This window comes from Meles meles, chromosome 10, assembly GCF_922984935.1.
Source record: "Meles meles chromosome 10, mMelMel3.1 paternal haplotype, whole genome shotgun sequence".
NCBI classification, from domain to species: domain Eukaryota; kingdom Metazoa; phylum Chordata; class Mammalia; order Carnivora; family Mustelidae; genus Meles; species Meles meles.
The window spans coordinates 13,760,539-13,773,387 of NC_060075.1; the positions used below are offsets into that span (position 1 = coordinate 13,760,539).

At 39.6% G+C, this 12,849-nt stretch overlaps 1 protein-coding gene across 1 annotated transcript in view; it reads left to right on the plus strand.

Moving 5' to 3' along the window:
* BRAF (B-Raf proto-oncogene, serine/threonine kinase) overlaps positions 1-12,849 on the plus strand; it is a 180,923-nt gene that overhangs the window by 137,492 nt on the left and 30,582 nt on the right. The window contains exons 12-13 of the mRNA XM_046020461.1: positions 1,324-1,408; positions 2,517-2,693. Of these exons, the coding sequence (XP_045876417.1) occupies positions 1,324-1,408; positions 2,517-2,693 (262 nt within the window). The remainder of the gene's footprint in view (positions 1-1,323; positions 1,409-2,516; positions 2,694-12,849) is intronic.

The following is a 12,849-nucleotide window of genomic DNA, read 5'->3' on the forward strand; positions in this document are numbered from 1 at the left end:
CTTTGTCTCTTTCTGTCAAATAAATACAGTCTTTTAAAAAAATTTTTTTCACTATATTACTTTGGTAATCAGGAAAAATCAATAATTACATCAGAGTATAGTATATCTGCAAAACAGTGCAAGATTCATCTGTATTATTGTGTGTGGTCGTAAGCCACCCTCTGTGTAGTATTGATTATGTGCCTATAACTGTGATTTGTTTGTTTTTTTTCGAACTCTACTGTATGATGAGCATTTGAATAGTTTCCAGTTTGGGGCTATTACGAGTACTGCTGCTGTGAATATTCTTAGTACATATTGTTTGGTGAACAGATGTTTCATTTTTGCTGGGTGTATACCTAGGAAAGAATTGTGGGACCACTGGATATACATATGTTCAATTTTCGTAGATGTTTCAAGTGGTTGTACCATTTTACACATCCACTGGCAATGTGTAAGAGTTCTACCTGTTTCACATGAAATTTTTTTAAATTATAATTTAAATAATTTTCCTAAGCAAAAGAATGCGATCTGTGGATTTGAAAAACATGTTAAGTACTCTGATAAGGAAATTTTGCGGTTTTCTCTTTCAGGCAAGCTTCACTGGGACTGTCATCGGTAGTTTCAACATTCAGTTAATAAAAGCATCTAGTTTAATATTGTGAAATAACTAGGAAAATACCATGGGTACTTAATTGGTTAAACTAAATTTCCAGGGGAAAAACAATGTTGGCCCTTTTTTTGGATTGATTTTTTGTTTGTTTGTTTTTTAAAGATTTTATTTATTTATTTGACACAGAGAGAGAGAGAGTGAGAGAAGGAACACAAGCAGAGGGAGTGAGAGAGGGAGAAGCAGTCTTCCTGCCGAGCCGGGAGCCACCCAGGCACCCCTGCATTGGTTTTTTGAAATACTAATATAGGAATTTCGTTCCCTTAGTTTTGTTTTTTTTTCTTTTAAACTTTTTTTTTTTAATGTTTTATTTATTTACTTGACAGAGAGAGATCACAAGTAGATAGAGAGGCAGGCAGAGAGAGAGAGAGGGAAGCAGGCTCCCTGCTGAGCAGAGAGCCCGATGCGGGACTCGATCCCAGGACCCTGAGATCATGACCTGAGCCGAAGGCAGCAGCTTAACCCACTGAGCCACCCAGGCGCCCCTCGTTCCCTTAGTTTTTATCCTTAGAAAAGTAATGCATTTTGGGAAATTGAGATATCATTGTTTACTCTTTAATAATAGTATGGAAATTAGGCCATGGTAATTAGTAGAAAATAACCAACAGGGTTTTTTTAATATTTTTTAAGTTTGAAAAAATGGAGTGACATTCGGAATGACAATTCTTTTTTAGGTGATGTGGCAGTGAAAATGTTGAATGTGACAGCACCCACACCTCAGCAGTTACAGGCCTTCAAAAATGAAGTAGGAGTACTCAGGTGAGCATGTGCGAATTACTCTTTTCCAGAGAAGTTACCTTCATCTTCTCTTTCCCAGTGACAGCTGATGGTGGCTTTACAGTTTTACCAGAAGTGAGTAAAATCGAGTTTGTATGAGTATATTTTGTCTTTATATTCTTCAAGTGGTATACAGTGTTCTATGGTATAAATGATGGAAAAATTAATTCTAGACTGAATTAATAGAAATAAAATATTCTGTTCATGGGAAAGCATACCACCACTTAGCAAAATAATACTCTCAAAATTCTAAATTTATAGAACACATTTAAAGATTGTATCAAGCCCTGGAACTTGATCATTAAGAAACTAAAGTATATCTAGGCAAGGACAACTGAGACGAGGGGTATTCTAATACTGTAACTTAGGGGAAAAACAGTTAACAGAACTCAGGGTATTGGGGTCCATTGAAAGCCATTATTTTCAAGAGGATACAAACTTACTCTATTTTATTCCAGAGAACAGAAAAGGAAAGCCAGTGCTAGAAGTTGTAGGGAAATGATTTTTTCTCAACCCCAAAGAATTCAAAGATTAGAATCACTTAAGAAACAAAAAAAAGGGGGGGGTGAGGGAAATAAGCTACAATCTCAGGGATGAACTTCACATAACTGAAGGTATTTAAGCAACCTCCAGTTGCATATCTGAAGTATATTGAAATTTAAGGCCTTTCTGAAAGGGGTAGGATGTTAGACTAGACAATTCCTAAAGTCATTTCTTAATTTATCCTCCCATTGTCCTTTTTTTTTTTTTTTTTAGATTTATTTATTTATTTTAGAGAGTGTGTGCACACACACGAGTGGAAGGAGGGGCAGAGGGAGAGAATCTCAAGCAGACTTCCCACTGAGCGAGGAGTCCACTGAGCATAGAGCAGGAGGCAGGGCTCCATCTCACCACCCTGAGATCATGACCTGGGCCAAAACCAAGAGTCGAATGCTTAACCGACTGAGCTACCCATGCACCCCTCTGTTGTCTTTTTTAAAATACTTTTTTCTAACATCATCTTACTGATAATTAGTCTGTTTTGGGACTTTTTAAAGATTTCCTGAAGTTTATCAACCTTTAGTATTTACTGACATTTTTCCTTTTACAGGAAAACTCGACATGTGAATATCCTACTTTTCATGGGCTATTCAACAAAGCCCCAACTAGCTATTGTTACCCAGTGGTGTGAGGGCTCCAGCTTATATCACCATCTCCACATCATCGAGACCAAATTTGAGATGATCAAACTTATAGATATTGCACGACAGACTGCACAGGGCATGGAGTAAGTTCCATTCTGTTAAAACTCTTGTAAAATATTTTTGAGACCACTGATGGTATTTTAAAGGTTTTAGCTAATACTCTTTTGGGTTGCTTTTTAAATTACGTCTGGTAACAAATGGACACTTTTATCTAATGTCTAATCATGTGATATTAAGAAATAAAATAGTACCTCTTGTACAGTCTTCAAAAATGTATATCAAGTATTTGATAACAAATACATGACTGCAAGTTTATGTTTAGCATGCAGTGGTTTAGCAGTGGAGGTTCAGAACAGAAAACAGGTCAAAAAAACCAAAGACAAAACAAAAAAGCCCTACTGAAAAGTCATTAATAGTTACTGAAGTGTACAAAATGATTGTTAAGTTATCCTTTCAAATTATTTTCACCATGTACCCATATTTATTATTACAAAATGGCCATCTGAGTGAAATAAATTTAAATGAAAATCTGCATTCTGACCCTTTTTGGGGATTTCAAGCTGAGTTGTTCATATCCATTGAATTTTGCTATGTAATTTAAAAAATCAAAGGTTATTTGAATAGAATTTATCATCCGTCAAAATAGGGAACCAACTGGGAAGGATAAATTTTGCATGCAACTCTGAAGTACAAATGAAAAGATAAATCAAGTAAAACTTAATAAATTTTGAAAGCATTTAGATGAATTTTAAATGGGTAAGATACAAGTTTGAAAGCTCTATGAGTAGTTTAAAAGTATGTATGTATCTTAAATTTACATTTTATAGTATACAAATGGCTTTCACGTGCATAGGTCATTATGTCATTTAATCTTTATAATGCTTTTATAAAGTACATATTTTTATTTGCTTCTATAGATAAGGAAATTTGGGCTTTTAAATGACTGTCTAAGGCTACGCATTTAATAAGCAGCAGTAAAGGTGTTTAATTCAAATTCCTACTCCCAAGCCATTATTATTTCCCCATATTCACTATGCTTCTTTTACATTTTAAAATTAGAATAAAAGGGTGAAAGTGTATCTGTGTTCTGCTACTAGGGCCATGACTCAAGATCACAGAGCAAGTAAGCATAAGACCAGGACTCAAAATCAGATCTGGCTTTTACATCTTCCCGCTGAACTGTCACCCTCTTTGTGTCCAAACTAGGCAGTATATCTATAATTTGGATTGTTTACAAGCCTGTGTTCAGCCAAAATGCTTATTGCAGCAAATGATTACCTATTCAGTAACAGTCCCACTTATCCACTAGACTTAAAACAATTTCAGCCTCTCATATAAGTTAGAATCTGAGTCTGTTCAAATCTGAAAGGTATATTCAACTCTTGTAGAGAGTAAACCCTGGCAAAAATAGTAAACATTGATAGAAAAAAAGGCTTATTCTGCTCCCATCCCAACAGTCCCTTTGCTGTTTCTTTAGCAAGCCAAGCCTGCTGCCTCCTTATAGCCTTTGTACCTGTTATTTTGCTCTTTGGGATACTTAGTCCACAAATATCCATAGAGGTTCTCCCTTCTGTCTCTATTCAAATAGCACCTTTTAAAAGAAGATTTCTCAGGGCCCCTGGGTGGTTCAGCTGGTGAAACATCTTACTCTTGATCTCAGCTCAGCTCTTGACCTCAGAGTCTTCAGTTCAAGCCCTGTGTTGGGCTCCATGCTGGGCGAGGAGTCTACTTTAAAAAATAAAAAAATAAAAGAAGCCTTGTGTCATCATCTTATGTAACTAGTGTTCCTGCCCCACCTATGTCATTTTTTTACTTCTTCCCTTTTTGTTTTACGGCCTAGCTCTATATGACATAGTTGTTTATTGTCTGTCACCCCCACTAGAATACAAGCTGTATGAGATGAGGGACTTTGTTTTGCTCATTGTTTTATCCCTAATGCCTAGGACAGGGCCTGGCCTATAATAGATACTCAATACATATTTGTTAAATGAAAAAATGAAAGAATGATTGCACATATTATTGATAGGTTTACCTTCTGGGAGAGAGAAGCCAAATCTTTCTCTATCAAAACGGAAGTGTTAGGGCTCCCGTGTGGCTCATTTGGTTAAGTATCTGCCTTTGACGCATCATGTGGGATTGAGCCCCGTGTTGGGCTCCCTGCTCAACGGGGAGTCTGCTTCTCCCTCTGCTCCTGCCCCTACTCATGCTCGATCTCTATCAAATCTTAAAATTTAAAAAAAAAAAAAAAACAAGGAAAGGGAAAATAGCCAAAGAGTAATAAAAGAATAACAAAGGGAAAGGCTTTTGCTATACACAGAAGCAACAAAGAATCGTATTAGAAATTGTGATGTTAGGTGGGGGGTGCCTGGGTGGCTCATTGGCTTAAAGCCTCTGTCTTTGGCTCACGTCATGGTCTCAGGGTCCTGGGATGGAGCCCCGCATCAGGCTCTCTGCTCAGCGTGGAGCCTGCTTTCCTCCTTTCTCTCTGCATGCCTCTCTGCCTGCTTGTGATTTCTCTCTCTGTCAAAAAAAGAAATAAAATCTTAAAAAAGAAAAAAAATTGTGATGGGGGCACCTGGGTGGCTCAGGCGTTAAGCATCTGCCTTCGGCTCAGCTCATGATCCCAGACTCTTGGGATCGCACCCCACATTGAACTCCCTGCTCAGCAGGAAGCCTGCTTCTCCCTCTCCAACTCCCCCTGCTTGTGTTCCTCTCTCACTGTCTCTTTCTGTCAAATAAATAAATAAAATCTTAAAAAAAACAAAACAAACAAACAAACAAAAAACACAAGAGAAATTGTGATGGGGCAGTGAACTGCCAGTTGGGATAAAGACAAGTGACCACAGATATAACATTATCAAAATGGAGTAGTTCTGTAGTTTGGGGAATAGTCACTGAAGAGGCAATATGTTCCCATTGCTGTACAGTCTGAGTTTTATAAGCATAACCTTGACTTCTGTCTACTCTGAAGTACTTGGTAACCAACTATATAATGAGTATACCTGGTTATGAATGCAGATTGTCCTATCAGTTTATCCCAGTTTTAATAGCTAAAAAAGTATGAATTGTAAATTTTAAGCCTTCTAGCAAGAGTGGTTTTATTACCAGCTTTAACCAAAGAAGATATAGTTCCTGTTTTTCCTTCCCATTCTTAATAAGACAGTAACACGCAACTGTAGTTAAATATACTAACACATCTTTAGTTTCCAAAGGCTTTGGCAGATGTGGGTTTTTAGTTAAGGTGACAAATTTTTGCTGTCTCTTGAAACTCCACTGAAACTATAATCAAGGAATTGTTTTAAGCCTGAACATACAAGAAAGGAGACAACAGAGAGGAAGGAAACAAAAACAGAGTTTTGAAAGCCAGAAAGTAGACAGAGAAGTGGTAATGGATTTAATACACCTAAAAAAGCTAAATCCCTAGTTGTTAGTGGGGAAATGAAAACCAGCCTTATTTATACCAGGGATCCCTCAGAAGTCTCAGGAATTGGCAATGTCAGGTATCTTCAGAAGAGGGACAGCACATAAGTGAGAAAGCAGTCTTCTCTGAATCCCGTCTCCCACTGTGTGACACTGGGTGACTGCCTCATGCCTTCCCTGACAGTAGACTTTTATGGAGAAAGGAAAACCAGTTATGTCTGGACTGGGGACAGGGACTTGGGTACTTTGCCAGCAACAGGAGGATTGAGTGACTGATTTCTGAAGGATGAATGGAGAGTCCCCCAGCACTCTCTTTTCGGTGATTCCCGGAATGCTGGCAGTGAAACCTGCCCCTTCAGGCAGAAGATTGGGAGAGTCTTCTCTGAAGAAACTTACCAGCCAAGAGGACAAACCCAGAGGTAGTGACATCAGACATTCCACTAGACCAGTACAGGAAAGTTCGAAAAGAAGAAGCCCATCTGTACACTCAAACCTTTCAGGCAGTTCGTTGGACCTTCACTCAGTCTGAATAAGATATGATCTCTGCCTCTCAAACATCAGGTGTTAAAGTGTTGAATGCCAGTGACAGAGACCAAAACAAATGGGAGTTAAAAAGGCAATGAGGGGGGCACCTGGGTGATTCAGTTGGTTAAGCATCTGCCTTCAGTTCAGGTCGTGATCCTAGGGTCCTGGCATTGAGCCCCACTTTGGGCTCTCTGCTCAATGGGGAGTCTGCTTCTCCCTTTCCTCTCTCTCCCTCTGTCCCCCTTCTCATGCTCTCTCTCTCTCAAATAAATAAATAAAAATCTTAAAAAAATAAAAAGGCGGGGGCGCCTGGGTGACTCAGTGGATTAAGCCGCTGCCTTCAGCTCAGGTCATGATCTCAGGGTCCTGGGATCGAGCCCCGCATCGGGCTCTCTGCTCCGCAGGGAAGCTCCTGCTTCCTCCTCTCTCTGCCTGCCTCTCTGCCTACTTGTGATCTCTCTCTCTGTCAAAAAAAATAAAATAAAAATAAAAATAAATAAAAAGGCGGGGTGCCTGGGTGGCTCAGTGGGTTAAGCCTCTGCCTTCAGCTCAGATCAGGATCTCAGGGTCCTGGGATCGAGCCCCACATCGGGCTTTCTGCTCAGCAGGGAGCCTGCTTCCCCCCTTCCTGCCTCTCTGCCTGCTTGTGATCTCTCCGTCAAATAAATAAATAAAATCTTAAAATAAAAAGGCAACTGGGGATAAACAAACACAATAAAGGAGCAGAGATGCCCCTCTCCCCCCAAAATCTATCCATTTCCTCAGAGATAAAAGAAGAATTTTTATTCAGAAAGCAAGAACAGATGGTTTATAAGGAACATTTGGATAATAACAACAACAACAACAATGTTTAAATGTTAATATCCTAGTCCAGTGCAAATTATATGCTTTGCAGTTATTTAAACTTTTAAATGTCTGATCCCTCCTTCCCTGTCCTCCAGCATCATTTCACAAAGGACAGAGCAAGCTAAATGTAGCTAACCGATCAGTCCACAGACTATTTAAATAGCTGCCTAATAATAATAATAATAATAATAATAACTTCTCTGCAAAGCCCTCATTTAAAAGAGTCTGCCCCCTGAGTGTTTTGCAGATGTTGTTGATCTTTTGTGACTCCTTTCTGAAATGTATTTTGAAGTCAGAGGATATAGCAGATTAAGGAGCATACTAAGTCATTGTATGAGGTGCTGGGGTTACAGTCGGTCATCATATAAAACCTTCAGTAATTAGGAAAGTTGAATCATTGGGAGTTTCAAGTGTGTCACCTTTATTGGATTAAAGGATATAAGCAGATGGGGGACATTTTTTCTTTGTGGTTGTGTTGTCTTTATCAGTGAAGGATCATTTCTGGTTCCTCGGTTTCCCTGTAGAAAGCAGAGCTGTTCTTAGGGTAGAGAGTGACAGTCCCACTCTAGGAATCAGGGTCAGTACAGTATGTTTATCATCTTCTCACCTGACAGTCATTGATTCAGCCTAAGGGCTAAGGTATTTTAAGAATATTGTTACCAAAAAAATTTCAAGAATGGTCAATTTGTCATGCCATTTCTTTGCAGGACTTTTAATTTTGTATAATATTTATGCTATAATTTTTAATTTAGCTCTGTCAGAAAATTTACTAAATTTTAAATCAAGACAAAGCTGTGGTCTCTTGTTATACACAAAAGTGTTATATTCTGAAGAAAGATAATAAAAAATAATTTGGGGACAAATTCTCACGGTTTATTTATTTATTTTTTAATAATGAAGAGCATGCCTTCCTTATTTAAAAATAAACCTAACTGAAAAAAAGATAGAAGGGTAGATTAAAGCTGAAAAGATTGGTGAACGTGTATTTATGATTGAAAACAATTCCAGTTGATCAAAGAATAATTATAGTGAACATGATTTTCTAGTGGATAAGAACAGTAACAGAAAAAAAAAAAAAAGAACAGTAACAGAAAAGAGGATACTGGTAATCAGAAAAATACAAACTAAGGGTGCCTGGGTGGCTCAGTCATTAAGCATCTGCCTTCGGCTCAGGTCATGATCATGGGGTCCTGGGATCGAGCCCTGTGTCAGGCTCCCTGCTCAGTGGGGAGCCTGCTTCTCCCTTTCCTGCTCCCCCTGCTTGTGTTCTCTTTCTCACTGTATATCTATCAAATAAATAAAGTCTTTAAAAAAAAAAAAAAGGAAAGATAAATACAAACTAAAACAAAGAAGTACTATTTTTTGCCCATTGGAATTGGCAAAATACCTAAATTCTGACAAAATCACATGTCGGTAAACCTGGGGGGAATTGCTGACTGGCGCACACCTAATGCAGCCAGCCATGCTGGGGGCGCTTCGGAAGTCTCTGTTCAAATGGGAAATCCCTGACCTACCCCCAAGAATTACCAGGTTTTGTTCTAAAAAAGATGTGTGTAGAAAGAGATGTGTCACAGGTAAATATGTAAAAGTGAACAATTAGAAACATAAATGTCCATCAGAGGACTTGGATAAATAAAATATTGCAGAAATGAATACAGCAGAAATGAATTACGTGTGTATCAGTATCAGCTTTAAAATATAGGGCACCTGGGTGGCTCAGTCATTAAGTGTCTGCCTTCAGCTCGGGTCGTGGTCCCAGGGCTCTGGTATCGAGTCCTGAATTGGGCTCCCTGCCCAGTGGGGAGTCTGCTTCTCCCTCTCCCTCTGTGCTTGCTCTCTCTCTCTCTGTTGTGATCTCTCTCTCTCTGTTGTGATCTCTCTCGCTCACACTCTCTTGCTCTCTCTCAAATAAATAAAAAAAATCTATTTTAAAAATTTAAAAAATATATAGTGTCAAGTGAGAAAAGCAAGCTAAAGCATGAGACCACTTAAAATTTTAAAAACAAAACATAAATGTACATGTATAATTTTTTTAGGAGTACCGGGTATACACACACACGTGTGTGTGTGTGTGTGCATACAAAAGTACTAAAATAGGGGTGCCTGGTGTCTCAGTGGGTTGGGGCCTCTGCCTTCAGCTCAGGTCATGATCCCAGGGTCCTGGGATCGAGCCCCACATCGGGCTCTCTGCTCCGCGGGGAACCTGCTTCCTCCTCTCTCTCTGCCTGCCTTTCTGCCTACTTGTGATCTCTGTCTGTCAAATAAATAAATAAAATCTTTTTTTAAAAAAGTATTAAAATAGGGATTAGTAGACACACACTAGATTCGGGAGTAGTTGTCTACAAGAATGGCGGAAGGGGGCAGCTATCAAGGAGAGAAGGGCTTTTTAAAAGCTTTACCTAGAATATTCTGATTGTTTCTGTCTTTTAATTAAAAAAGACTCCATGTTGTATTTTACTTTGATAAGTTTTTTATAAGTATAAACTTTGAAGAAAGGCTGACGTGTAAAAATTTTAACAGGATTGATTATGGTGAGAAATATGAGTGATTGCTACAGTGATTGCCTTTGGTACAGTTTTTCTTAATTTTAAAGTAAAAGTTATTTTACTTTAGTTATTTTATACATAGTCACTGTAGAACACTCAGAAAATATATCTTTACTAGTCAATAAGTATGTTGTGACCCCATCTCTGCTACATACTAGTAAATTAAACTCTCCCTCTGGTTTTTTGATACCAACTGTGTCTTTGTTGTTTTTTTTTTTAACATATGTGGTAAGGAATTTAGCAGGTACTTAACTATGGGCCAGACATTGTTGTGTGTCTTTTATGTACACTAACTCATGCAGCCCTCAGCGGTCTTGTGAGGTACATCCTGTTAATATCTCCATTTACTTACGAAGCAGCTAAGGTTTAGAGAGATCATGTAACTTGCTCCAGACACTTCAGCTCCAGGGTATACTCGTCTACACCTCGCTGCTTCTCTATTTTAGTCAGTCCTTTCAACACCTCAAGTGGGCCTTTAATGTAATACAGCAACCACACTTCTTTTTTTTTTTTTTTAGATTGTTCTTCCTCTCTCCTAGATGATGTCCTACCTTCTCTGTCCTCAAACCTTCAACACCTCTCCGCCAAGAACAGTCAGCTGGTGACCTTGCTTGCCTTTTCATTAAGAAAAGCAGCCACACACACCACATCTACCCACCCGCCTATATTCATGCTCAGTTTCTGGCTTATTAGTAAGAGTGAAAGCCATCCCTTGCATTTAGTGAGCTAGATAGATCCCCACCCTCTTTCCCTTACTCACTAATATCTTTTGAGTAAATCTCCCCTATTCATCTTCAGCTTTTCCTTATCTACTGGATTTTCTCCTATTTAAAAAAATCTTTCTTGGCATGTGTGGCTGGCTCAGTCAGAAGTGCATGCAACTCTTGATCTCAGGGTCATGAGTTCAAACCTCATGTTGGGTGTAGAGATTACTTAAATAAATGAATAAATAAACACTTTTAAAACATAAAATAAAAGTCTTTCTTACATGGCGCCTGGGTGACTCAGTCATTAAGTGTCTGCCTTCGGCTCAGGTCATGATCCCAGGGTCCTAGGATCAAGCCCCACATCGGGCTCCCTGCTCAGTGGGGAGCCTGCTTCCCCCTCTCCCACTCCTCCTGCTTGTGTTCCTTCTCTCGCTATCTCTTCTCTCTGTCAAATAAATAAATAAAATCTTCAAAAAAAAAATCTCTCTTAAAATGCGCATTTGACTGTTGAATCTAGGCGGTGATCGTAGGGTGATTATTACACTGTTTTCCATCTTTGTTCTTAAAAAGCTCATAATAAAAAAGTTGTGGAGGCTCCTTGTTCCAGTTCCCACTCAAGCTATCAGCTCATTCTTTTCTTGAAACAGTAAAACTTTTCAGGAGAGTTGTTGATATTCACTCTATAATTTCTCTTCTCCCCTTTTATCTTGGACGCCACTGCAGTCAGGCTTTTACCCCAATACTCCAACGAAAGACCTCTCAGTAGATCAGTGGTTAGATGCACAGCCCTCCATCTGTTTGTGCTACGGCTGATCACACCCTTCTCTAGTGAAACCCATCTTTCATCCTCTACTGCTCAGGATCTGGTCTGAGTGGCATCTGTACCACCTGGGAGCTTTTAGAAATGCTGAGTTTCAGGTGCCACCCCAGATCGACTGAATTGGAGACTGTATTTTAACAAAATCCCTAAATGGTTTGTATGCATGATAAAATTTGAGAAGCACTGCTTTAAAATATATTCTCTTGGTTTTCTTTCTACTCACTGCTCCTTTTCAGCTAGCCCTCCCTCAACTCCTCAACCTCTCTAAGTACTGGAACCCTCCAGGAATCTCCGTTCCCTTGGTGATCTCATCCAGTTACATGGCTTGAAATACCATTTAATTACCATTTGTATGCCAGTCTCCAGCCCCTTCATTTCCTCTGAACTCCAAACTGTCTCCTCCACATCTCTTGATTATCTGATGGATATCTCAAATTTAGTATGTCTCCTACTGAGGACCTGACCTTTTCCCTCAAACCTGCCCTTCCTGCATTCCTTTCATCTCAGTAACTGGCAACTCTTTTCTATCAGCTGCTAATGTCTACATTTTGTAGTTACCATTGACCTCCTCTCTTTTTCTCACACCATACAACCAATTTATTATAAACTCCTGTCCTGGGGCCCCTGGGTGGCTCAATTGGTTAAGCATCTGCCTTCGACTCAGGTCATGATCCTGGAGTCCCAGGATCAAGTCCCACATCGGGCTTCCTGCTTGGCAGGGAGTCTGCTTCTCTTGCTGACCTTTCTCGTCTCAAGCTCACTCTCTCTCTCTCTCATTCTCTCTCTCTCTCAAATAAATAAAATCTTTTTTAAAAAATAAAATAAACTCCTGTCCGTGCTTTTTCTTCCCTCCCCCGCCCCGCCCAAGATTTTTTTTATTTACTTGACAGCAACAGTGAGCAGGGGGAGCAACAGGAAGAGAGAGGAGGAGAAGCAAGCTCCCCGCTGAGAGGCGAGCCTGACATGGTGCTCGATCATGATCTGAGCCAAAGGCAGGCACCTAATCAACTGAGCCACCACGCACCCCTCACTCCGTTCTGTAAAGTGTATCTAGAATCTCACAAGTTTGCATCACCCTTCTGCTCTTCACCCTGACAGAAGCCACCATTACCTCTTCCCTGGATTAGTGCTCTGCTTCCTCCCTCGCCTGCCTTCAGTTGGTTCTCAGCACATCACCCAGAATGGTCTTTTCGGGACTTAGCTCGGATTACGTTGCTCCTCTCCCCTTCCAGTGCCTCACATTTCACTCAAAGAAAGTCAAAGTCCTTATCCTCAAAATAACCGCCACCACAACCCCCTGCTTTCTTATTACCTCTCTCCATTCATTGACTTCTCTTTGCCCTCTTGCCATTACTAGAACATGGGCCCTGCTTTA